This window comes from Rana temporaria, chromosome 12 (genome assembly GCF_905171775.1).
Source record: "Rana temporaria chromosome 12, aRanTem1.1, whole genome shotgun sequence".
Classification (NCBI taxonomy): Eukaryota; Metazoa; Chordata; class Amphibia; order Anura; family Ranidae; genus Rana; species Rana temporaria.
The window spans coordinates 65,210,926-65,238,009 of NC_053500.1; the positions used below are offsets into that span (position 1 = coordinate 65,210,926).

General features: G+C 44.8%; 1 protein-coding gene across 3 annotated transcripts in view; it reads left to right on the forward strand.

The window, feature by feature from the left end:
• The window catches only part of RECQL5 (RecQ like helicase 5), a 182,847-nt gene that overhangs the window by 26,160 nt on the left and 129,603 nt on the right, over window positions 1-27,084 (forward strand). For 2 of the 3 annotated variants that reach the window (XM_040330927.1, XM_040330928.1), the window contains 5 exons: window positions 4,836-5,354; window positions 6,818-6,923; window positions 7,023-7,134; window positions 7,218-7,380; window positions 14,131-14,213. In XM_040330927.1, the coding sequence (XP_040186861.1) occupies window positions 4,836-5,354; window positions 6,818-6,923; window positions 7,023-7,134; window positions 7,218-7,380; window positions 14,131-14,213 (983 nt within the window). Of the gene's footprint in view, window positions 1-4,835; window positions 5,355-6,817; window positions 6,924-7,022; window positions 7,135-7,217; window positions 7,381-14,130; window positions 14,218-27,084 lie in introns of those variants that run through there. The other variant, XM_040330929.1, reaches the window with a different exon arrangement.

Below are 27,084 nucleotides of genomic sequence, written 5' to 3' on the forward strand. Positions count from 1 at the left end.
TTTTAATTGCACAAATACAGGCTTGGGACAGGTTGGAGACCAAGCTATGTTGTCGAACTATGAGAAAAAGTGGCTGGGGACCAAGCCGCATTGCGTAACTTTAGTGGAGAAAAGTAAGGTTTACTAACCTGGCGGTCCTGTCTGCCAGAGCTGTGTAAGTGCGTTCACCAGCACTTGAACCATGTAGGCCCCCCAACCACTTCTCCTTTTAGCTGTAGAGAAAGTATCCAGGGTTATACATACAGTTGCAATACAAAGTATGTAAATCCTTTTGGAATGATATGGATTTATGCACACATTGGTCATAAAATGTGATCTGATCTTCATCTAAATCACAACAATAAACAATCACAGTCTGTTTAAACTAATAACACACAAAGAATTAAATGTTACTATGTTTTTATTGAACACACCATGTAAACATTCACAGTGCAGGTGGAAAAAGTATGTGAACCCCACGACTAATGACATCTCCAAGAGCTAATTGGAGTGAGGTGTCAGCCAACTGGGGTCCAATCAATGAGATGAGATTGGAGATGTCGGTTACAGTTGCTCTATAAAAAACACTCACCAGTTCTGGGTTTGCTTTTCACAAGAAGCATTGCCTTATGTGAATGATGCCTTGCATAAAAGAGCTCTTAGAAGACCTATGATTAAGAATTGTTGACTTGCATAAAGCTGGAAAGAGTTATAAAAGTATCTCCAAAAGCCGTCCTGCTGTTCATCAGTTCAGCACTGCTGCTACTCTCCCTAGGAGTGGCCGTCCTGTAAAGGTGACTGCAAGAGCACAGCGCAGACTGCTCAATGAGGTGAAGAAGAATCCTAGAGTGTCAGCTAAAGACTTACAAAAGTCTCTGGCATATGCTAACATCCCTGTTAGTGAATCTATGATATGTAAAAACATAGAGAAAAAACAAGATGCGCTACACATAATAAAAATGCATAAATGTGTCCAAAAACGAATAAAGTAAATCATCCGTGAAAAATATGATGAATATAAATGAACAACAAATTATCAGAAAAAAGTCCTTAATGGAAGCAAAAAAATCCTTTCACCAGTGAATATGAAAAGAAAAGTCCATGTTGATGAGTGACAATCCAAAAAAAGAAAAAGAAGAGACCTCCACCAAACGAGTAATGAATCTGCTTACCAGATTCCCGGTGGTCTCTTAGTTAAAAGAAGACCCCAGGTAGCATGAAGATTTTAAACTCTACGGAGTAAAGGCTTGTATGGACAATCCAGATAACGATCTCGGTTGCACTCCCGTGTTAGAGGATACGATGACCATACCACATAAAAAACATAGGAGGCCACAATAGTGTAAATCCGTAAAAATTGATTTATTTAAAAACTAAGACAAAAGCACACTTACAATTTAGCAGTGTTTGACAGGCTTATCAAGTTAAAGCTCCGGCCGGAAGCAGACCAAACAGCCCATCAATGGTGTGGAAAAATGCAGTCAACGGGGGGTGATACCGATATAGATGCACGTTCTGCCCGACCTGGTTTCGCGACAAATCGCTTCCTCTGGGGCACTGAGTACTTAAGGCCATCTGTCCACCAGCTGAAGCTCAACAGAAGATGGGTGTTGCAACAGGACAACGAACCAAAGATTGAGATGCTGTGGCATGACCTCAAGAAAGCGATTCACACCAGACATCCCAAGACTATTGCTGAACTGAAACAGTTCTGTAAAGAGGAATGGTCAAGAATTACTCCTGACCGCTGTGCACGTCTGATCTGCAACTACAGGACACGTTTGGGAAGAAGAAATTGTTGGGACTTGAATTGAAAAAGAACACTAGGTCAGAGTGTATCAATCAATATGATCACCTTTGGGGTTGGTGCATAGCCATGTCCGGGATCTGCGACAAGCACCGCGGTGTCCCCCCTACCCTTCCGGCTTATTGGCTGCGGGAGGCTTACTCGCTGTGTGTCGACCTCACACGTCTGTGCGATTGACGTCTATCCTGACGCCGCGTGCTGGCGTGTGTATTTCCATCTGCGTTAGCTATAAAGGGAGGGGTTAGGTGACTACTTATAGGCAATGGTTGCATGTATGTGGTCGCCGCTCCTCCAGCACACCTCGTGACGTTAGTGGGGCTCTGTCGGCTGGTGGGGTGTCCCTCTTTTGACTAGTGTCTATGGTCACTACCCTTTTTCCTGGACACTTTTTTACACCATGGTTATCATGGTTTAACCTTCTAGTTCAGGTACACTCACTTTTATTGTTGTTTCCGACTCTTGCATATTGAGTCGATTCATCCCTCACCACTTTTTCTCTACCTTCACACATTAAGGTGCCTTATACGCCCCGACCTGATTTAAATATGTTCACTTTTATCATTATAGTTCTTACTTTTCACTAGTTCAGTTCATTATTTTTATGCATAATTTATTATTTGTTACAGAAACCTTCATGGCTTCCACTGTTATACCTATCACTATATTATTACCTTGTCAATTTGGGTGTTCCCTGCCGCCGCTTTGCAGCCACTCTAGCTCCCGGGGATATGATCTCTCAGCCCCCAAATGCCTTCTATCAGTTTTTCTACTGCTTATATTGTTTTACCAAATACCCATAGGTAAGATTATTAGGATCACCATGTAGTGTTCCCTCTCTTCCCTTTCTAATTAATTACCATTAATTAGTTTGTCATTATCAACTATTATTTATTGTAGGTTACCCCAGTCCCTAGCTGCTCCTGATGAGTAGAGTTATTCCATGAAACGCGTCGAGCATACGAACATACAAAATTGCTGTCCCGTCACAGTGAAGATGTTTATTACTATGAGCTTGATATTGTCTGAATCATCAATTGTATTTTACTATTTATTATGGTTATATGTCATTCTGGGTCACATTGCTGGTTTCATTGTTTATCATGTGTTATTATGTTTATTTTTGCTACTATTAGAATGCTATATGATTTACCAATCATGCTTATGTTATACATTGTAACTCATTTATTGATCTACCCTGTTTACCTACATTGCACTGTGCCCTAGCATGCCATTAATATTTTTTATCATATTTATTGATCCACTCTGCCCTAGTGTTCTGTTTCAATTCCCAACAATTTCTTCTTCCCATTTCATGTTGCCGGGATGGAGGTCTACGTGCCGGATGGCCATAGCCTCATTTAAAGTCCCACCCAATTAGATTTTAAATTTAGCAATTTAAACTCCATATTCAAACTACAGGAAACGTTTGGTTGAAAATATTGCTGCCAAAGGAGGTTCAACCAGTTATTAAATCCAAGGGTTCACGTACTTTTTCCACCTGCACTGTGAATGTTTACATGGTGTGTTTAATAAAAACATGGTAACATTTAATTATTTGTGTGTTATTCGTTTTAAGCAGACTGTGATTGTCTATTGTGACTTAGTCTTTTTATGACCAATTTGTGCAGAAATCCATATCATTCCAAAAGGGTTCACATACTTTTTATTGCAACTGTATGGCGTGTCTATGGCAGGTATCCCCCTGTCATTTGCCATTGCGTAGCAAACGCTGAATTCGCCCCATTAACGTGAATAGTGCCACTCTGCAAGCACCCCGCAAGCGTGTGTAGTGCAGTTGGTTGCGGCACGCTGGTGCAGAGATTAAAGGGTTAAAGCAGCCTCACAGCTTTTCAGATGCCTTTTGAAAAGCAGTCTGAACTCGAATCACTCTTCAGAGAGCAAAGCTAGTGTAGATGAGCCCTAAAGCCTTGTACACACGATCAGATTTTCCGGAGACAAAGCGCAGGACTTTTGTCCAAAGGGCGTTGGCCAGGAATTTGTCTTGCATAAAAACGGCACACAACTGACGGCCAACAAACACGACACAATGTGGTTTTTCAGCTCTTTAGTGTCACTCTTTGGGCACCTTCTGCTAATGTTGTGTTTGGTGAGCATTGCTTCCAATCATGCGTGTTTGTACTTTTGTCCACACGCTCGGAAAATCGGACAACAGACCGTTCGAGAACATTTTTAAAGCATGCTATCCAACATTTCTCCGCAGAAAATCCGACAACAATTGTCTGATGGAGCGTACAAACGGTAGGATTTTCCGTCAACCACCTGTCATCACACAATTCCCGTTGGAAAATCTGATAGTGTGTACGAGGCTTAAGTCTCAGTACTGGCAGGTAAAACAACTTCCATATTTCACAATTGTATTCAGCTGTGGTTCAGGAAGATTCTGCTGTAACATCAGTAAGGCTACTTGCACACTTATCCGCTGCGAAAACGTGGCAAAGATGCATATGCGTTTGTAATGCATTTTTTTTTTTTTTTAAAGGACATGTGACCCAAAAGCGCATCACAGATGTGTTTTTGCGTTTTCCATTGAATTCAATAGGAAGTTGCTATTTTTTATTTTATTTTTTTAGCTGACCAAACATTCACCAAAAATGCGGCAAGCAGGACCAGTGTGAAGAAATACATAGAATTTATAAGTCTTTTTTCTTTTTCTTGCACTTTTGTGTTTTTTTTTTTTTAACACAAAAGTGCTTCAAAAACTACTTTCACACGAAGGCGCTTTGCAGGTGCTAGAACGCTAAAAATAGCGCCTGCAAAGTGCCTTGAAAGTGCCTCTCCTCTCACTCCAGTGTGAAAGCCCCGAGGGTTTTTACACTGGGACGGTGCACTGGCAGGACGGTAAAAAAAAGTCCTGCTAGTCGCATCTTTGCAGCGCTGTAAGAGCGACGTGTATACCACTCCTAAAGCGCCCCTGCCCATTGAAATCAACGCAAATTCGGTGTGAAAGCAGCCTAATAATTGAAGTATCAGTTTTTAGTGAACTGTTTAACATTAACTAGTTCTTATTTACCCTTGTTCCAAAATACAGGATCAAATAGACCACCTTGAAGCCCTGAAGATTCAAGCCTGCTCCCTCAACTCCAAACTGCCCGCTGCAGAACGCAGACAAATCATGCAAGATCTGGAGTGTGAGAGCCCCAAAACCAAGCTTCTGTATATCACCCCTGAAATGGCCGCTGCCTCATCTTTTCAGCCCACCCTGAACATGCTGCTTTCTCGGGGCCTCCTGTCCTATCTCATCATAGATGAAGCCCATTGTGTCTCTGAATGGGGCCATGATTTTCGTCCTGATTACCAGCGTTTGGGGTCCTTGAGAGCTCGCTTGCGGCAAACACCCTGTGTTGCTCTCACTGCCACAGCCACCAAGCAAGTACAAGATGACATTATATCATCGCTGAAGCTGCGCCAACCAATTGCAATGTTCAAAACACCTTGCTTTCGATTCAATCTTTTCTATGATGTTCAGCTGAAGGAGCTTTTGTCAGATCCTTATGGGAGCCTCAAGGATTTTTGTTTAAAAGCTCTAGGAGAGAAGAAACCTACAGGGGTAAGAAAAATCCAATCAAATAAACTGGAATGGTAAATTGTGTTGATGATTTACCAAGTGCTCACTTGCCAGTATAACCTTAAGGCATCCATGTCTGTTACTTATTAAAACACTAACAAATCTAAATTCCAGGCTTGAATATACACTATATTGCCTAAAGTTTTGGGACGGCTGCCTTTATATCCGTATGCCATCCCAGTCTTTTTTCGTAGGGTTCAATATTGAGTCCCCCCCCCCCCCCCCCCCTTTTGCAGCTATAACGGCTTCAACTCTTCTGGGAAGGCTATTTACAAAGTTTAGGGGTGTGTCTATGGGAATGTTTGACCATTTATTTCAGAAGCACATTTGTGAGGTCAGGCATTGATGTGGGTAAGAAGGCTTGGCTTGCAGTCTCCCCTCTAATTCATCCCAAAGATGTTCTATGGGGTTGAGGTCAGGACTCTGTGAAGGCCAGTCAATGTTCCTCCACCCCAAACTCGCTCGTCCATGTCTTTATGGACCCTGCTTCAAATCATTTGGTGGAGGGGGGATTATGGTGTGGGGTCGTTTTTCAGGGTTTGGGCTTGGCCACTTGATTCCAGTGAAGGCAACTATTAAGGCGTCAGCATACCAAGACATTTTGGACAATTTGATGCTCCCAAAATTGTATGAACAGTTTGGGGATGGCCACTTCCTGTTCCAACATGACTGTGTACAAACCAGGTCCATAAAGACATGGATGAGCGAGTTTGGGGTGGAAGAACTTATCTGGCCTAACCTCAACCTGATAGAACACCTTTGGAATAAATTAGAGCGGAGACTGCGAGTCAGACGTTCTTGTCCATATGTCCGTCCCCTCTACCCCACAATTGTGCTTCTGGAAGAATGGTCAAACCTTCCCATAGACACTCTTAAACTATCTTTCTAGAGGAGTGTACGCTGTTATAGCTGCAAAGGGCGGGCCAACTCAATATTGAACCCTACAGACTAAGACTGGGATGTTATTAAAGTTCACATGCGTGTAAAGGCAGGCGTCCCAATATTTCTGGTAATATAGTGTATAAAGTGCTATGAATAATAATCTTGTAGCATCCTATAATGGTTCCTATCTAAGGGACCACAGATCTAAAAGGTCCAGTTCTGACAACAATTTAAAAGAATAAGTTAAAAAAACAAAGTGCATTTGCTGTATCATCTTTACCCCCTTCTTCTGACCTAACCCACCACAAAAAAAAGAACAAAACACACATATGATCCCTCTGCTGAGAAAGGGCATTCTGACCGGCTGCTGTCATTTTGCACTGATCAATGGCTGCAGCCGCTTATCGAGAAAAGTTTTCCATATATGTCCTTTCAAAAGAAGTTGATCAAAATACTTTTTTATTTTTTAGGGCAGGTTATAAAACCTAAGGAGGCATTTAAATAGTTTGGCAACATATATATTTTTGGTAAGCTACATAATACATTGGTGTGCTCATACACAGGGTTTCTCCGGCTGTGGAATAGTGTACTGCCGAACCAGAGACTCTTGTGAGGAAGTGGCAATACAATTAACTCAGCGAGGCGTCCCCTCCAAGGCCTATCATGCTGGTAAGTGACCGTTTATAGATTAAACCATTTTTTACATAGTATACTTTTTAATCTTTAAAAACCTAATTCAACAAAAATACCAATGTTTTTCTTTATCAGGTCTCAAAGCAGGAGACAGAGCGAGTGTCCAGAATGAGTGGATGGATGAGGTTGTTCCAGTGATAGTGGCCACCATCAGCTTTGGAATGGGAGTGGATAAAGCCAATGTCAGGTGTGTTGCTCTGATTGTATTTTTAGGGTGTAGGAATTCTATTCATTACATTCCTGTATTAACTTGCCTTTTATTTGTGGCAGGTTTGTCGCTCACTGGAACGTTGCCAAGTCATTGGCTGGCTACTACCAAGAATCAGGACGGGCTGGCCGAGATGGCAAGCAATCTTTTTGCCGCGTCTACTACTCACGTACTGACAGGGACCAAGTCAGCTTTCTCATCAAAAAGGATATCGCTAAAGCTCAGGTGAGTTTAGGCATCGGAGGCTAAACTACTCGTATGCTGCTTGGATTTACAGTATTTTAAAAGAAAATATTATTTAAAGGACTAATATTCTTTTAGTGAAATTGTACCCTCTATAGTTCGTTCTTGTGGGGTAATTGCTTATCCACATCCCCACTCCTGATATTTTTACTGTGCGGTGCTGGCAGGCACTGTACAACTTTTTCTCCTAAACAATCCCAGCTAAACCTTGCACCTGCTATGCATGCTGCTGTCCGTGTTTATTCCTATGAATAGGTCTATACTCAGGTGGTCCCCGGGTTACAAACAAGATAGGGACTGTGGGCTTGTTCATAAGTAGAATCTGTTTGTAAGTCGGAACAGGTAAATTTTGAAATTGTAGCTCTAGCCAAAACATCTATTTTTAAGCTTTTTTGGATAACATAGGGAAGGGTTATCACCCCTATAACATTTGTTTTGCTGTCTGTGCGTCTGTTCAGAAGATTTCACCTCACTTTCTGTCCCAATGAAAATTGCATTTAGAACATTTTGGGTTATTAGGGAAACAAGGATTGGTGATAAAGCATCAGTGGAGAAGAGACACGTTTTTCCCATATTAACTCTTACAAGAGAGAATTTCCCTTCCTAGAGGTAGGTTTCCTCTCACTTCCTGTTGTCACCCTCCGTTTGTGAGTAGGAGTTGTTTGTAAGTTGGATGTTTGTAAGTAGGGGACCACCTGTACCCAGATCTGGGGTACTACTACTAACCAAGACCCAGGTCTGGAGTACTTGTAACCAAGACCCAGGTCTGGAGTACTTGTAACCAAGACCCAAGTCTGGAGTACTTGTAACCAAGACCCAAGTCTGAAGTACTTGTAACCAAGACCCAAGTCTGAAGTACTTGTAACCAAGACCCAAGTCTGGAGTACTTGTAACCAAGACCCAAGTCTGGAGTACTTGTAACCAAGACCCAAGTCTGGAGTACTTGTAACCAAGACCCAAGTCTGGAGTACTTGTAACCAAGACCCAGGTCTGGAGTACTTGTAACCAAGACCCAGGTCTGGAGTACTTGTAACCAAGACCCAGGTCTGGAGTACTTGTAACCAAGACCCAGGTCTGGAGTACTATTGCTAACCGCCCCTCAGGTCTGGAGTACTATTGCTAACCGCCCCTCAGGTCTGGAGTACTATTGCTAACCGCCCCTCAGGTCTGGAGTACTATTGCTAACCGCCCCTCAGGTCTTGAGTCCCTGGTATAATGCATATATAACTTTAATCTCAAGAAACCTGCATAAGGGGCCACTCCTCAAAACGTATCACATCCAAATGAAAATTCACACTCCAGCAAGTAATCAAAAGTAATTAGTAGAACTGTGTCCCCTAAAAATATTATTCTTTACAAAATGTATGGATTAAAATACCATGTTAAGTACATGGACACTTAAATATCTGCTGGCCACTGCATTATAGTAAGTTCCAATATACAGCGTACTTACAGCAGTACAGTTTTTTTTTTTTAGCACCTACATAATATTCAAATTTTCCCTTATAGTAGAACTTGACGGTGCACCTGTCGCTAGAGGTCAACCGATATAGGTTTTTCTCTGGCCAATGCCAATATTTAGAAATTGGGGCGGCCGATGGCCGATATTTGAGGCCAATTTTTTGCAGCCGATATTTTGGGCCGATTTTTGGTTTGGGATGCATTGTGGAGGAGGATGGATGGTGCTGGGCGTGGGTGGGAGATGCGTTGTGGAGGGGGATGGATGGATGCTTCTGGCGGTGGGTGGGGGATGCGTTGTGGAGGGGGATGGATGGTTGGTGTGGGTGGGATGGTTGGTGTGGGTGGGGGGTGCGTTGTGGAGGGGGATAGCTGGTTCTGGCCATGGGTGGGGGATGCGTTGTTGAGGGGGATCGATGGATGGTGCTGGCCGTGGGATGCGTGGTTGAGGGGATGCGTTGTGGGGGGGGGATGGATGGATGGTGCTGGCGGTGGGTGGGGGGTGCGTTGTGGAGGGGGATGGATGGATGGTGCTGGCGGTGGGTGGGGTTACATTGTGAAGAGGCTCATATCCACCCAGAGTCATCCTCATCCATTTTCACAATGCAACTCAATGCCAGCTTGTCAGTCTCAGCCAGGTGTCCCATTAAAGGAGATTAAAGTCTGCAGGGGGCACAGCAGCACACATTACATTTTTGACTTGCCCTCCATCCATGCAGGGAAGGAAGAGGAGGTAGTGCTGGCCACGATCACCTGCTGGGGGGGTTACTAGTCAGACAAGTTGCAGTGGCGGCGGCTCAGGCTTGTGACATGTTTGCGGATGATGCTTTCTTCCTCTGCTACAGCCCGCCGAGGTTGGGGGGTGGGGCTGGGCGGTGCTAGTGAAACTTTCTCTTCTCCTCTATAGGGGCCGGTGCGCAGGCTATTGCCACGAGTGAATTAATTTCACGTGCTGCTGTAGGTGGAGCGGGTCACTGGTCATCAGGTTTAATGCGGCAGCCGAAAATCGGCCTAATTTTCACAATAGTAGGCCGATGTCGATTTCTTAAAAACTGCCAAATATCGGCCGATATATCGGTCGACCTCTACCGGTCGCCCATCAGTGGCGGTCAGCGGTGCACCTGTCGCCCATCGGTGGCGGTCAGCGGTGCACCTGTCGCCCATCGCCTATCAGCACCATCACCAGAATACACATCACGCAGCTGCCCATCACCAGAGTACACGTTATGCAGCCCATCAGCAGCAGTCAAGTCTCGGCCATGGCCAAAAAAAATTGCAGCTGTGGGAGGCGTTTTAGATCCTAAGCATGACTGATTCAGATTTAGAAATTTGAACCGATCGAAAGCAGTGGATTGGCGACCGAATCGGAAGAAGAAAGGGTTCCTCCTAAAGGGTTACGGCGCTCTAAAAAATAGGCATCTGCCAGCGACTGACCCCAGGATTAAATGCCCAGTACCAGTGCTGGAGTATCATTCCCAATTACCAGCATTAAATTGGAAAATCTCCCAAGTACCAGCACTGGAGTGTCACATCCCCCAAGAGTCAGGGCCGCTACATACCTCCCAACATGGCTGCCTTCCAACTCGGGATCAGTAAGCATGCCCCCTTTCACCCCACAGCCGGGTGTGTAGGCCAATACAGAATTTTTTTCTAAAATTTATTTTTTATTTATTTTTGCCCAACGCTTTTACTTTACTTACTAATTTACTGTTAACCAGAGCAGACAAATCTATTCGCCCAGCAGTATATTTCTAACAGCCCCTTTTCATCCTATGCCCGTCTGTATGAGTGGAGAAATCTGACTTTTGAGGAATTCAAATTGTTTATGGCCTCACCCTTAACATGGGGCTTACATAAAAATAAAATGAAGGACATGCCTACTGGTCCACCCACCCTATCCACCACATGCTCATTTTTTCTTCAGTAATGCTCAGTCCCCGTTATGAGATGATTATGCGCTTCCTTCATTTCAGTGAAAACACCCAGTGCCCTCCATACAAACTATGACAAATTTATATAAAATTTGCCCACTTAAACATTTTTTTTTTTTTCTCAAAGATTTGCTGAACTTTGTCCCTGATCAAAACATATGTGTGGATGAGACCCTGGTACACTTTACAGGCTGGCTAGGGATCAAACAATGTATTCCTAGCAAAAGGGACAAATATGGCATCAAATTTTACAAGCTATGTGAAAAAGCCATGGGATATCTGTATGCGTTTTGCATATATGAAGGGAGAGATTCCCAGCTTCAGCCCCCTGAGTGCCCAACCTACATGGGCACATCCAGAAAAATTGTATGGGACCTGGCGTCCCCACTGCTGCAAAAAGGTTTATCACATATACCTGAATAACTATTATACCAGCCTGCCCCTTTTCAGGCACCTTGCAAAAACCCTGGCCCGTGGAACCTCCAAAAAGAACAGGAAGGGCTTCCCACAAACTTTAGTAAATAAAATACTGCAATGGGAGGAAAAAGCAATTCTGAGAAACAATGAAGTGCTGGCCTTAAAGTGGAAGGATGAGAGGGATGTATACATGCTGTCCACCATCCACAATAACACCTCAGTCGGGATTCCCAGAAGACAAGTTCCCATTCAAAAATCTACATGCGTCCAAGATTAAAATCTTTACAAAAGGGGGGTGGGGGGCAGGGTGGATTTAAATGATCAAATACTTCAGCCCTGTTTAGCAACAAGGAGGTCCCATTTCTGGTATAATAAAGTTGCAATTTATCTTATTCATTTGGCCATTTACAATATATCACCTACACCAAATCCACGGAAAGACCCACCCCATTCCTAAAATGAATCGAAGAAATAGTCACGTCCCTCATCTACCAGCAAGGACCCCTTTCAGAAAACCTTCACTCTGATGCTCTTAGCCGACTTCATGAGCGCCACTTCCCGGACAGCACTCCACCATCTGAAGCAGGCTGAAGAGGCCAAAAAGGATGTAGTTTATGCAGCAGAGGAGTTGGAAGAGATACCAGCTACCATTGTCTGCAGTGTCCCTCCCAACCCGGCCTAGGCATTGGAGAATGCTTCTGGTGGTATCACACATCCCTGAAATATTAGCCCATATTTTTAACCATTTCCCCATTTTCATCATCTGTGCTGACCATTTTCCAAGCTTTTTCAAATAACCATTTCACTGCCTTCCATGTGAACTGACCCTGGCTTCTGCCTACTGCTTGGACTAATCAGTTGCCCTGCTACTGTAGTACACAAGGGTCTCACATAGGTTTGTTTTTACAGATGAAGAAAACTAACATCCCTTGTGATAGGAATCTATTGGGACAGGTCCTCTTTATGGAGAGAGGCGGGGTCAATAAGACCCCACATCTCTCCTCCAGGCTGGAAAGCATGAGATCGGGAAAAAAAAAAAGATCTTGTGCCGACAGCCACGATTGCGGCTTTTTTTACCTCTGGGTACCCGAGCGTGACGTCATAACATCACGCCCGGGCCTCCGATGGTCATGGAGATCATTTGGTCACCAGTCATCCTTATGCTTCCCATCCGGCGCCGGCAGATTGTTTCTCCGGATCCCCGATGACACGGGAGAGCCCGGAGAAACACCGGATGGCGGCGGGAGGGGGGACATCACCCCCCGTCACCTATAAGAACGATCAAGTGGCGGAACTTCCACTATGATCGTTCTTATGGTGCACTGAATCGCCGGCTCAAAATGGTGATATCTGAATGATGCTGTAGCTGGCAGGCATCATTCGGATATCCCCACTGAAATTCCAGGACATCATATGACATCCTTGGGTGGGAAGTGGTTACATGTTTGTTTGTTTTTTACACTTTTTAAAAAACATATATATTTTTGATTACTTTTATTCCTATTACAAGGAATGTAAACATCTGTTGTGATATGAATATGGCATGATCTGACATCTCTACAGTGAAATATGGGGTCAATAAGGCCCCACATCTCACCACTAGGCTGGGACAGCTGAAATAAAAAAAAAAAAACAACCTCAACTTCCCTGCCAAGGAGGCGCCGTTTTTTTGAATGCAGAGGCCAGGCGTGACGTCATAACATCCCGCCCGGCCTCTGACGATCATAGAGACTCTGGCGACCATCTGGTCCACTGCCAATTTTTATGGTAAACATCCGGGGCCGGTGGATCCTGTCTCCGTCCCACCGATTGCAGCGTTGAGTCGGTAGAAGCATTGGAGGGCGGCCGGAGGGGGAGACGTCCCCTCTCACCGCCAGTAAGAACGATCAAGCAGCTGACTAACCGCTATGATCATTCTTATGGTGTAGGGAATCACAGACTGAAAAAAGCCAATATCTGAATGAGGCCTGTAGCTGCACCCATCATTCATATATACCCGCTCAAAGTCAAGGACGTCATATGTGGGCGGGACGTCGTTAAATTTGCATCAAAAAGAAAATTGTACGAAAATGTACTCAAAAATCAGGCTGCTGCAATAGAAATGGTTTGCTACTAGAACAAGTACTAAAAAAAGTAAGTACTAAAACACACTTGTGCTAAGCCATACGTGGGTTGAATTTCGAAATGGCGTTTTTTTTTTTTTTAAGCCCAGTGTGCATAAATGCAAAATTTTTTAGTATAGCCTCAGATTGATTATTTAAATAATCATATAATGTACCATCATCCAGGATTTAATGGAAAGAGGAGGATAGGGTGGTGATGGCTGCTAGTGACGTAAACCAAAAATAACCATCACCCGAAAATAATTTGATATGGACTTTCTCTGTACTGATGACACAGATGGATACAGTAAAAAATACATTTATTGTACATAAAAAAATACAGTTTAAAAACAGCTATGACAATCAACCTCACAATAGTTACAGCAGTGGAACATAAACGGAAATCCGTAAGGTGTATATATGGTTGTGAGGTGAAGTCAAAGGGAGACCTCTACCGGTTTCGCGGATGACCGCTTCTTCAGGAGGTAATCGCCAGAGGGTCATGGACCGACATGGATCGCGCCGGACAAAATCCCTCAACGGCGGACAGGGGGGAAAAAATTTGTTCTCAAGGCTGGTAACAGCACTTGATTAGGGCTGCTGGGATGTGAGCGCTACAGCAAGTGTAAAACACATTTAAAACCTGACAGGGGTTCTAACCATTTCCTTCTCTATCCAAAATCAAAGAAAACATTTGGTTTATACATGCTTTAATATTCTGTCAATTTCACTAATAGTAAGTGTTTTTTCTAGTTGTTACAACCCTTATTGTATGAATTAACGTAAGATTTATGTTAGGATAATTTATATGTCTGCTTTTACAGGCGAAAAGGAAAGATACCAAATCATCAGACAAAGCTGCAATGGTTGGATTTGAGACAATGGTGAATTACTGCGAGGAGCAGGGGTGAGTGTTCTTGTCATGTTCTTTTTTGATAAATCCAATAAAAAGGTAGGCACAATCCTGCTAAAGTCAGAAATTTCTGGTAAGCACATCCATATGTTTGAGCACGTTTTGGGTGAAAGAAGATTGTAATGTTTGGTGGTGGCAAGTTATCACTTAAACAAGAACACAGTTAATAAGGAAATATGAATATCAGATTCACTGCAATACACAGATTGGGACTACCTATTAAGAGACACTAATAAGCACTGCAGCTGTGCTGAACCACTTTTGTCATCTATTTTTGTCTATATTTAAGTTGTTATTGTTATATGTTTAATAATTTATAATTTGCACAACTATAGGGGATATTTTTTAGTTATCAATTTGTAGCCAAGCGCCCTCTATATTCACCTTCACCAATAAAAAGGTAACGCTGTTCCAGGTGATTGTAATCCAATGGATTAAATGGGCAGGGTGGTCGTGCTTCTTGAAGAAGCACAAGTTAAGTGTGAAACGCATTACCTGTTCTGTGGCAGTCGTGATATTATGAATAAATCAATATTGGATGTTTGGTGGTATGCAGCCGCATCTTTTTTCGTGTCCCCTTTGGTTTCGGCCTTCTATATGATTGAGGTTTTCTTTTGTACATGTTAAAGCCAAATTACTATATATGTTTTATTTAGTCTCCTTGTTTCTGGTACCTTGTTGCATCATCTCATAGGAGAGGATATATTAATTCACATCATCTTTGTTTTTAGGACTTTTATTTTTAGTAAATTGAGGGTGATTTCCAATATGGGCCTTCTGCATTGACTGTTAAATTAACCATAATTGAAATTTTTTCCAGATTACCACAATTCAATAGATTACTTAATTTATTGCTTTGCATATTATGTTACAGAACTATTGTGAGCATGGCACTTAAAGGGTCACCAAAAATATACTGCCCTGCCCGCTGGCTTACAAACTGTAGAGATTATTGTATGTACAATTATTAAATATTTAGAATCATTTTCAGCAAAATGTACAGTAATGTTTAAGTTACAAAAGGTAAAAAAAAAAAAGAATTGCCAATATTTCCCGCAGATACATTTCATTGATCTGCCACTTGTTTTCCCAAGTGTTTTATCTTGCTAAAAAAAGCTATCCAGAGGCAGCTCTGTCCTTATGGTGTCATTACCCCTGCATACTGGTTACAGTGCCCATTTTTAATGTATGCAATACCTACGCATTATTTTTATTATACAGGATTTATAACGCGCCTACAGTTCGCTCAGCGCTTTACAACATTAGGGCAGACAGTACAATTACATCCAGTAGGAATCAGAGGGTCCTGCTCGTTTTAGAGCTTACAGTGTAGGAACACATGTTGTACTCTCCCTGTCTCATAGACAGAAGTCCACGTTACAGGCTGCCTTGCTTGCCTGCCTGGGCAGTCATAAGGAATTGATAGACAGCAGTTCCTACATTGAACCTTACTATGATCCAAGCATAGGGCAGTTAGGTAATGAGTAGTGTGCAATTATAAGCTAAGAAACAAAGTTTCATAGAATTGCAGTGCTTACCTGCACACCAGGATGTGTGACACAATGCGCTTTCATACCACAGATTACAGGGACTGCATAGCGGTCATGTGTCCACTGCAAACATCTCTGGGGGAAAATAAAAGATGATGATCTGAAATATGAGGAAGGGGCAAGCCCCTTGAAACATGTCATCATGATGATTGGCTTCTCTCTTTTGGTTTGACATGGTTTGAGTGCTCTCCAAGACTTCCAGTTTGCCCTCAGCAGCCAAAGTTTGGGTGCTCTTCAGCCAAATGTATGACATCCTGTCCTGGGACACATGAGTTCCAGGGGGCGCCATCTCAGCAGGGGATCAAGTACTTTTTTCGCTCACTGTATACATGAAACTGAAGTAATTGGCCTGTGCATTTCCCTGCTGACCACTAGTCACATCAGGACAACAGTAAGTGCATAAGGGTAGTGGTAGGCACTACGGCAGCCAGTGGTGGGCACACTCTGTTCAACACGCCTAAATCTGTGGAATTGGATCAGCTCCAGGAGTTCTGCTACAGAGTGAATTTTTGCAAATGGGCTGACTGGTATGTTTAAATCTGTTTTCTGCACAAGTTGGTGATTTTGTAATTATATTGACCCTCTGTCACTTTCACATTCAAGTGTTTAATTAGGGCTGAAACAACTAATCGACATAATTTCGAAAATAGTTGTTAACTGTTTTCATATTCGATTTATTGGTCAACCATTTAGTTTGCCTGCATACAGAAAGCATTATTTGTTTAAATATCAGAAAGTACAGTGCAGCTTGGTAGGCCATCCATGCATTTCAGTAAGTGCCTGAGAACTTGTGATTTTTCTAATGTGTGAGGAGCAATGCCTCATGGGACATGTAGTCCTAGGCAGGAGAAGGAAGTGCGTGATTCTAAAGGCAGAAGTTTGTTTTTACCTTGCTATAGGGGCACCCTATACTTTACTTTGTGGCTTGCTGTAGGGGCAGCAGCGCAATCTGTCACTGGCTGTGTCATATGGATCTGAGTACCAGCTTATTGCCGGTACCATGTGATCGCCGTGACGTATCACAGCAGGTCACATGACAGTTGTAAACAATAGATGGCTTCCTTTTGTGCCATCTATTGAATACAACTGTGTTGCTAGCTGTGATTGGTCAGTGTGATCACATGGTACAGACACAAGGCCAATCACAGCCCATCTGTACCATGTGATTAGCTCTGACCAATCACAGCTAATCAAAACAAAACAGACTGAAGGAATCTGTTTCAGTAAAATGCTTGCTTAGTGTATAGTAATGTAATGCATTTCTATATGCAAACATAATGTGTGAAAAAAAGTCCTCATAACTTCCCCAGAGTAGTCCGCTAACATTCGCCTCCCCATAGAGGACAATGGGCAGCCTGTATGCCTGAAAAACAAACAGGTGGACCTGATCGGTCCGATTGTGTGAAAGGGGCCTAAGGGTAGAATCGGCAGAATGTTGAGCTCTTCTTTTTCGCTCTCCTCTCTTCTCCTATCATCATGCACTGTGGCACAACTGATTGATTGGTTCCTCATGTTGCTTCCCAGTCCCCTAGAGTTTATAGTGCTTAGGGCCCTGTCCATTTAGGGACAAGCTTATGGAACACACAAAGGACTTGTGTACCATATGATACAGTGTTTATCCCCACAGACTTTGACAACCTGCATGTAGTGGGGCTGAACGCTGCACCTGTCTTTAAAGCCTAGTACACACAGGCCGAACGTTCAATAAAACCCGGCCAACGTTCAGCCCATGTGTATGGCAGCCGGTCCGACAGGCTTCTGTCAAATGAGCCTGATGAAAAACCAGCAGTGTTCTGGCGAGGGGCGCCCCCCTATCAGAACACAATAGAACAGAAGGGGAGCAGGGCCGGATTAACATAGGGGCTGATGGAGCTGCAGCTCCAGGCCCCTTTCTCAAGATAGGCCCATTTGCCCCCCAAAGAAAAAGAAAAATCTGAAAAAAAAAAAAAAGATCGACTTCGGGGGTTGTAGCTCGACGACCAGAGGTCACAGAAACCCCACATTTGGGGGGTAGGCAGACAACTGGTCAAAATATGGGACGGCTATCATTTTTGGTTCCGGAGATACGGGCCTGCTTGCACAGCCTGTCAGAAACTACATTCAGAGCGGCCAATATAAATACAAGCTGACATATAATGTTTAGCGGTTCCAAGTAATTTTCTAGCAAATAATATTGCTTTCTAACTTAAACAAGTGTTGGACTTTAAGTGGTTAAATTTCCTGCATTTACACACAGAAGTTTGATCTAAGAAGGAAGTTGGTTACAATGTTTCATGTTGTTTACAAACTTGGCAGACTGCCCAGATTTTTTCTTTACCCACAGAAGTTTATCCCTTTGATCTAAGAAGGAAGCGTTAGTTATAATGTTTCCTGTTAAAAACTTGGCAGACTGCCCAGATATTTTCTTTTGATAGCTGAAAGTCTCTCCACTTGTTATATGAAAGAATCGGCAAACTCTGCATTGGAGATCGTCAGGGGGGTTGAATCGACATCACGATCGCGTATGTAACCTGTGTGTATCTGGCTCTGATACTAGCCAGTGCCTACCCAGCCACTGACTAGTATCTCTCCCCAGCCTGTCCCCACACACCCTCTCGCCTGCTGACCTGTGGATGGGGGAATCACTCCTGCAGTGTTATTGTGTTCTGCCAGTGAGTACAATGATCAGTGTTGCTAACTATAGCTGGCAGCACTGATTGTTTTGGGAAAAACCTAACAGGCTGGTTGCACTCAAGTCGATTAATAGATTGACTTGTGTAAAACCAGCTAGCCCATACATAGATCGACTATGGCTGGTCTCTGCATAATTGGTGTAATTTCAATCCATGTATGACCCGCTTAACCACTATGCAGTCCCTAAATATCCTTCCACTCCTGTACATAGTGCCCACTGTCATACTCTCCACACTCCTCTCCTCTCCTGTACATAGTGCCTGCTGTCATACAATTCTCTCCTGTACATAGTGCCCACTGTCGCACCCTCCACACTCCTCTCCTGTACATACTGCTCACTGTCATACCCTCCACACTCCTCTCCTATACATAGTGCCCACTGTCATACCCTCCACACTCCTCTCCTATACATAGCGTTCACTGTCTTACCCTCCACCCTCCTCTCCTATACATAGTGCCTACTATCATACCATCCACATTCATCTCCTGTACATACTGCCCACTGTCATACTTTCCTCTCCTGTACATACTGCCCCATCATACCCTCCACACTTCTCTCTGGTACATACTACCCTCTGTCATATGCCCACACTCTTCCTGTACATACTGCCCACTGTCATACCCTTCACACTCCTCTCCTGTACATAGTGCCTTTTGCCGTACCCTTTGCACTCCTCTCCTGTACATAGTGCCCACTGTTAGACCCTCCACATTCCTCCCCCTCACCTGCACATACTTCCCACTTATATACCGTCCATACTCCTCCCATATGTCGCTTACCCACAAAAACAGTTCTTTAAAATTATACTGAATACCCTCAATGTTACCAGCTCTAGAATGGACACACTTTTGTTAGTTCAACTAGGAAATCTCAGTTCTCATATTTGTTCTGCCCCATTATTAGTACTCATTTAATTTTGTGATTACTACTGTGATGTATAGAGGAACATCGGGGATCTCAGCTACTCTAAATATAGCACCTATATAAAAAAGTGTCTCTGAAAATATTTTTTAAATGTTGGCAACTGTGCACTTAGGCACTGCCCAAGGACCACTGGGTCAGTAGGGGCCCCATGAGAGGCTCTTGGGATCCTGTGATAATAAAGTGGTAGTAAACTTTCCTGACATTACTACTTTTTAGAGGCCCTGGGGTAGGTTATGCCACAATGTACAAGTATACACAGCACATTAGGGTACACTTAAATGTTCAGACTGAGCCCTCTAGTGCTGCGCTGTGATGAATCAGGCGGGGCCTGGACACTTCCATCTTCACCCGGTCTTCCGTCTGGGTTCTGTGCCTTTGGTCACTTGCCTTGGCCGGGCTGCGTTCATGTCATTCCCACGCATTTATTTATTATTTATAAAAGGCCCCGCCAAAATCCTCAGCACCAGGCCCATGATGTTCTTAATCTGGCCCTGCAGGGGAGATCGCTGTACTAACATTGGGTTGTTAGTACAATGGCTCTGATTGGAGCTGACAGTTTCTTAAAAATACTAGTGGCGTGTACTAGGCTTAAGCATCGGGAGGGACACACTGCAACTGAAAAGCCCCCTTAATGAGTGTAAACATTTGAAGTCTGTGGACAAATTGGGCAGTACTTGATAGTATACATCTGTAAATGCAGGCTTTATCAGATAGTCTATTGTGCCAGTGCTTGTATATTTGATACAACCTATTACTTATAGTAATTGCTTCATATATAGTTACTGTTTTTAATTCTCTGGGGAAAACCCTATGCAAGTGCCAACCTGCCTGACAAAGAAATGAATGCATAATTTCCTTCCAGCTTTGTTCTTTTTGTTCTGTGTCCGCACCCACAAAGTGATCACAAAATACTGTACAGAGAGGAAACACCCTTTCACATAATACAGCTGGTCCGGCAGCTTTATACCTCTTGCATTGTGATGTCATTTACTCCATTGGTTCACATATGTTTATATATAGCAGGTTAATCTGCTTGCAGGGGTTGTAAACCAGGGGTTCTTGGCTCCTGATTGGATAGATTGATAGCAGCGCAGCCATTGGCAATCAAATCCAGTGACGCGGGGGGGGGGCGGTGCTGAGTCCGGCATTCGTGTCTATGGACGCCGAATGCTGGACTCTGGAGCATGTCCGCAGGGTAACCCCACCCAGGAGAGAGCTTCTCCTAGAGGGTTATACGATGCGGGAAGGAGCCGCCGAGGGACCCCAGAAGTCGAGGATCGGGGCCACTCTGTGCAAAACTAACTGCACAGTGGAAGGTAAGTTGACATGTTTGTTAAACAAAAAACTAAGGCTTACAATCATTTTAGGTCTTATTAACGCCCTTGAATACTAAGGGGCAGATCCACGTAGAATTGCATGGGCGCAGCGTATGGGAGATACGCTACGCCGCTGTAACCTACTTTTTGATGCTTCGAATCCAGAAAGAATTTGCGCCGTAAGTTACGGCGGCGTAGTGTATCTCTCGCGGCGTAACTGCACCTAATTCAAATCGGTGAGTAGGGGGGAGTGTTTCATTTAAATGAAGCGCGTCCCCGCGCCGAACGAACTGCGCATGCGCCGTCCCTAAATTTCCTGCCGTGCATTGCGCTAAATGACGTCGCAAGGACGTCATTGGTTTTGACCTGGACGTAAATTACGTCCATCCCGATTCACGAACGACTTACGCAAAAAAAATTAAAATTATACGCGGGAACGACGGCCAAACTTAACATTGAGTACGCCACGAAATAGCAGCTTTAACTATACGCCGAAAAAAGCCGACTAGAGACGACGTAAAGGAATGCGCCGGCCGCTCGTACGTTCGTGGATCGTCGGAAATAGCTAATTTGCATACTCGAAGCGGAAAACAAAGGGAACGCCACCCAGCGGACGCCGAAGAATTGCATCTTAGATCCGAAGACACTTGTTGCTTAAAGGGGTTGTAAAGGTGCATGAAGGTGAAAAAACACCTGGCAATCATCGACCCCCTACCCCCCCCCCCCCCCCCTGTTTTACTCATCTGAGCCAGTTACCTGCTCGGCGCATTTCCGGCATTCTCTTCTTCAGAGTCCTGGCGTTGATTAAATAGATTGATAGCAGCGCAGAGCGCAGCCATTGGCTGCTGCTGTCAAACAAATCCAATGACCGGGGGGGGGGGTCTATGGACACCGAGTGTATGACTCTGGAGCATGCCCGCAAGGTAACCCCCTCAGGAGAGCTCTTCTCCAAGGGGGTTATCTAATGCGGGGAGAAGCCGTTGAGGGACCCCAGAAGAGGATGTTTGGGGCCAGTCTGTAAAAAATGAGCTGCACAGTGGAGTCAAGTATAATATGTTTGTTATTTAAAAATAAATAAAAAAAGGAACCTTTAGACCCCTTTCACACTGAAGCGTTTTTACAGCGTTTTAGCGTTAAAAATAGCGCTATTAAAACGCTCTACATGCATCTCAATGGACCCTTTCACACTGAGTCCTGCAAGCAGCATCTTTGGAGCAGCTTTTGGGCGCTGAAAAAAACGCTTCAAAAACGCCCCTCTCCATTGAAATGAATTTAAAGCGCTGTAAAAACGCCTTACCCTTTCACACTGAGGCACTGCAAAAACGCCCTAAAACATTAGGGTCTTAGCAGTGCTTTACCAGCACATTGGGATTGCAGATGAGGCTTCGCTTGAAAAACTTTTGGAAAACCCTCGAATAACGCCCCAGTGTGAAAGGGGCCTTGGTGTCCCTTTAAAAAATCCTGTATTTGTTGCTAGAAAATTACTTGTAACCCCCAAAAATATATACTTTTTTTAGGAGAGACCCTTGAGAAAAACAATGGTGGTCGTTGCAATATTTTGTCACATTGTATTTGCGTAGCGGTCTTTTAAACACCTACACTGACAATAGCCCAATTTTAATAATTTTTTAGTATAATGTGAAAGATGATGCTATGTAGAATAAATAGATACCCAACATGTCACGCTTTAAAATTGCGCACACACGTGGAATGGCGACAAACTACGGTACTTAAAAATCCCCACAGGCCACACTTTAAACATCTTTAACAGTTACCAGTGTAGAGTTGCAGAGGAGGTCTAGTGCTAGAAATATTGCTCTCAATCTAACGATCGTGGTGATACCTCAGCTATGGTTTGAACGCTGTTTAAATTTGGAGGCACGACTTGCATATGCGTTCATTCCTGCTTGCGAACACGGAAAGATGGTGTGCTTTTAAAAAAAATATAATTTTACACTGTCCCTTTTTAAAACAAACTTTTTTTTTTTTTTTTTGTATCACTTTTATTGCTGTCACAAGGAATGTAAACATCTATTGTGACTGCAATAGTCACGTGTCGGGTATTTTTTTTGGAGGGATCCAGGGTCTAAGACCCCGGATCCCTCCTTTTCACTTAAAGTGGTAGTAAACTCTTTACTACCACTTTCACTTACCGGTAAGCTATATGCCGCTCCAGCCAATCACAGCGCTGGAGCGGCGATACCCAGAAGACACGCCGAGGCAAGATGACATCTCCCTCGGCGTGGACCAGATAAGTTTCCCTAACCTCGTTCCAAGGTAATTATTGTAGCTGCTGACTTTTAATGTAAGGACACTTACCTTTCCAGGGAGCTAACGGCTCCGGGTGCAGGTGATGGCATCCTTACTAAGGGAAACAGAAAGTGAAGCAAAACACACTTCGCTTTCTGAGTGGTCACTGTCTTCTGGGACCTGTGTGTCTCCCACAATGCAGCAGGGTGACGGAGGAGGGTCCTGAAGTTTCAAAGATCGCTGCACAACGATGCAGCAATTTCTTTATCGTACATCACGGGACACAGAGCAGCATAGCCATTACATATGGGTTATATAGTGTACCTTCAGGTGATGGACACTGGCACTCTCCGACAGGAAGTTCCCTCCCTATATAACCCCCACCCATAGTGGGAGTACCTCAGTTTTTTTCGCCAGTGTCTTAGGTGTTGGTGCACGTTGAAGGTTGTGCCTGCAGTTTGTCCTTGGGACCAGGGCCAGCCGACCGGATCCGTCCAAGGTGCTTCATAGCCAAAGTGGACGGTACCCGGGCCCCAATTCGTGGATGGGGTTTTGCCTATAATGCCTCTCCTTGGAGGGCTGGACTCTGGGTTCCAGGACTGGGTTTTTTAACCTATGAATACCTGCTGCCAGTAGTGCTGTATAGGTCCAGGTGTGTGGTGTTCCTGACTTGGACCCCGGTCCCTGAAGGTCTATGACCATACCCACGGTGAAGGGGGAAGATTGGGCCTCTTGCATGAGCAATACCCTGCGGCGTGGAAAGGTAAGCGGGGGGCCTACGGAACTTGGTTTGTCAGTGGGCTCCCCACAGGGGGACTCTGGGGGAAAGCCTTTTTATGCCTCTGTGCATGGGCTAAAGAGAAACCACAAAGTCTGCATGACTGGATGGCTCAAACACCCAGGTATACTGTTCCTCTGGCTGGGCTAATAGACTGCTGCTGCTGCTACAAGGTGTTTTTTGCTCCATGAGATGTAAAAGGGGAGCATATCAGGTAAAATACTTACTTCCTGATGTCTGTGTGTGCTTCCAGCAGCTCCTGGGCTCCTCTCCCCACATGGCTTCCTGCTTCCTGCAGAGCGGCGTCGGGAGCGCGCGCGCGCACTGTTATAGGCGCCGACGCTGCGTGGAGGGGGCGGGGGACGCCCGGGGAGTTCCCTCCCCTCTGTACATCAGAGGGGAAAACTCTATTTAGCCTGTCAGTATGCTGAAGGCTGTGAAGGGACACGGAGCAGCGATGCTGAGCTGAGCAGGATAGGTTTGCCTATGTTATGCTGACACAGTGACACCTAGTGGCCGTTTTTTTTGTACACACCTTGCTAAAGAGCTGTTTAAGCTCATATTTTCTCTGGAAAGCCGGTGTACTAAGTAGCAGTCAGAGTACTTTTATTATTAGGTACTCTCCTAGCCCAGCATTAAGGGAAGCAATATTAGGATGTGATTAAGCCCTTGGGGCTCAATATTGTTTTCTCTTGTTAGGTTTTGGGAAGTTTAGTTTCTGTCTAACATTACCCTAGCCTAATTTTTTCCTCATTTATGTAAATGTGTGTTTTCCTCCAGCTATTACAGTTAGTTGTATATTAGCGGAGTATCTCAGATTTGTTTATTATGGCTCCTAAGGGTGCAGGGAACGCTAAAAATGCTAAAGGTATTAAAAAGCCGAAGGGTTCCCCATCGGGCTCGGAGGATATTTCCCAGAATCCACCTGCCCCTACCTCCCCGGAGGATCCGGAGGTTGCTGCCCTGGGTGAGCCATCGGGGTTGCTAGGTGCTATGGCGGGCCCTATTCAACCAACTCCTTCCTATGTCACGGAAGAGATGTTAGCCTCCACCTTGGGTGGATTTGAAAAAAGGATGGCCGCTCTTATTACGGCCTCTTTATCCGGGAAGAAGCGGGCTAGATCCCCGTCTCCCAGGTTTGAATCTCCTGAGGAAGATGTCCTTTCCACTGAGGAATTGGAAGATACAGGAGACCAGGCTGAGGATCACCTGGACCATTTAGGTTCTGAGGATTCTACTATAGAAGAACCTTTTTCAGCTTCTCACGCAGAAAAATTGTGGGTTCAGTCCTTAACGGATATGGTGCGGTCAGCCTTTAAAATGCCTTTGCCTCAGCCTCTGGCTTCCGCTGTTTCCTCATTGGGCTCCCTAAAAGCGCCCCAAGCCAACCTGGTGTTCCCGGTCCATCCTTTGTTAAAGGACCTGATATTTCAGGACTGGGTTAAGCCAGACAGGATTTTTTTGCCTCCTAAAAGGTTCGCAGTTATGTACCCTTTAGAGGAGGAGTTTTCAAAAAAATGGGCTGTCCCCACTGTTGACGCAGCCATATCATGTGTCAATAAAGCTTTAACGTGTCCAGTGGACAATATTCACATGTTCAAAGATCCTGTGGATAAAAGGCTTGAGACCTTACTGAAGGCATCCTTTGCCACAGCGGGGGCAGTGGTCCAGCCAGCTGTAGCTGCCATTGGCGTCTGCCAGGCTTTAAAAGACCAGGCCAAGCAGGCCCTAAAGGACCTCCCCGGCTCAACAGGCTCAGGACTTGGCCGACCTACCTAGAGCTTTATGTTTCGCGGTAGACGCTATCAAGGATTCAATCCAACAGGCGTCCCGCCTATCCCTGTATTTGGTTCACATGAGAAGATTACTTTGGTTAAAGAACTGGTCTGCAGAAACCCCCTGCAAAAAGCTCCTTACAGGATTCTCCTTTCAAGGAGAGAGATTGTTTGGAGAAGATCTTGACAAATATATTCAAAAGATCTCTAGTGGTAAGAGCACCCTCTTGCCGGTTAAGAAAAGGTTCCGGGGTCCCTTTAAGCGTCCAACCTCTCCAGTTCCAGGGCCCTCATTCTCTAGGCAGTATCGACGGCCTTCTGGACGAGCAGCTGCAAACAGGCCACAAGGCCAACCTGCAGGGAACAAGAGACCGTGGAACCGTAAGCCGGTTAAGGCTGCCCCTAAGGCAGCCTTGTGAAGGGGCGCCCCCACTCTCTCGAGTGGGGGGAAGACTCCGGTTGTTCTCGGAGTTGTGGGGGGCCAAAGTTACCGACCAATGGGTTCTGTCCTCAGTGACTCAGGGGTACAAGCTGGAGTTTCGGGAGTTCCCCCCTCCTCACTTTCAAACGTCAAGACTTCCAGGCGACCCTCAAAAGCAGGCATCACTTCTGTCCGCCCTAGAGCGACTCCTATCTCAAGGAGTGATTATGGAAGTACCAGCAGGGGAGCAAGGACAAGGGTTTTACTCAAACCTCTTCATTGTCCCGAAGCCAAACGGCGACGTCAGGCCTATACTGGACCTAAAGTCATTAAACCGCTTTTTAAGAGTCCGGTCCTTTCGAATGGAGTCCATTCGTTCGGTGGTGGCCGCCCTCCAAGGAAGGGAGTTCTTGGCCTCCATCGATATAAAGGACGCATACCTGCACGTTCCGATATTCCCAGGTCATTACAAGTATCTGCGTTTTGCCCTAAACTATCGGCATTTTCAGTTCGTGGCTCTTCCGTTCGGACTAGCCACGGCCCCTCGGGTTTTTACGAAAATCCTGGCCCCCGTGTTAGCCATCCTAAGGGAACAGGGCATTCTGATCATGGCCTACTTAGACGATCTTCTGGTAGTCGACCACTCAGCGGCCGGCTTAAATCGGGCAGTGTTGCTAGCAGTAAACTGCCTAGAGTCCCTGGGTTGGGTTCTAAACCGGGACAAATCAGCCCTACAGCCCACAAGAAGGTTGGAGTATCTAGGTCTGATTTTAGATACAAGACGACAACGGATCTTCCTGCCCCAGTCCAGAGTGGACTCGATAAGGGAGTTAATCCACTTAGTCCTAAGCAGCACAAGGCCATCTATACGCCTCTGCATGCGCCTGTTGGGAAAGCTAGTGGCCACCTTCGAGGCAGTACCCTATGCCCAGATCCATTCTCGGAGGCTACAGAGAGCTTTTCTCACGGCCTGGGACAAAAGACTCCAGGCCTTGGATCTTCCCATTTCCCTTCCCTATGCGGTAAGGCAGAGTCTGTGTTGGTGGCTAGTCACAAAAAATCTTCTGAAAGGAAGATCGTTCAGTCCCCCCTCATGGAGGATAGTAACCTCGGATGCCAGCCTATCAGGCTGGGGTGCAGTCCTAGACGATTTAACCCTACAGGGGAAATGGTCAAG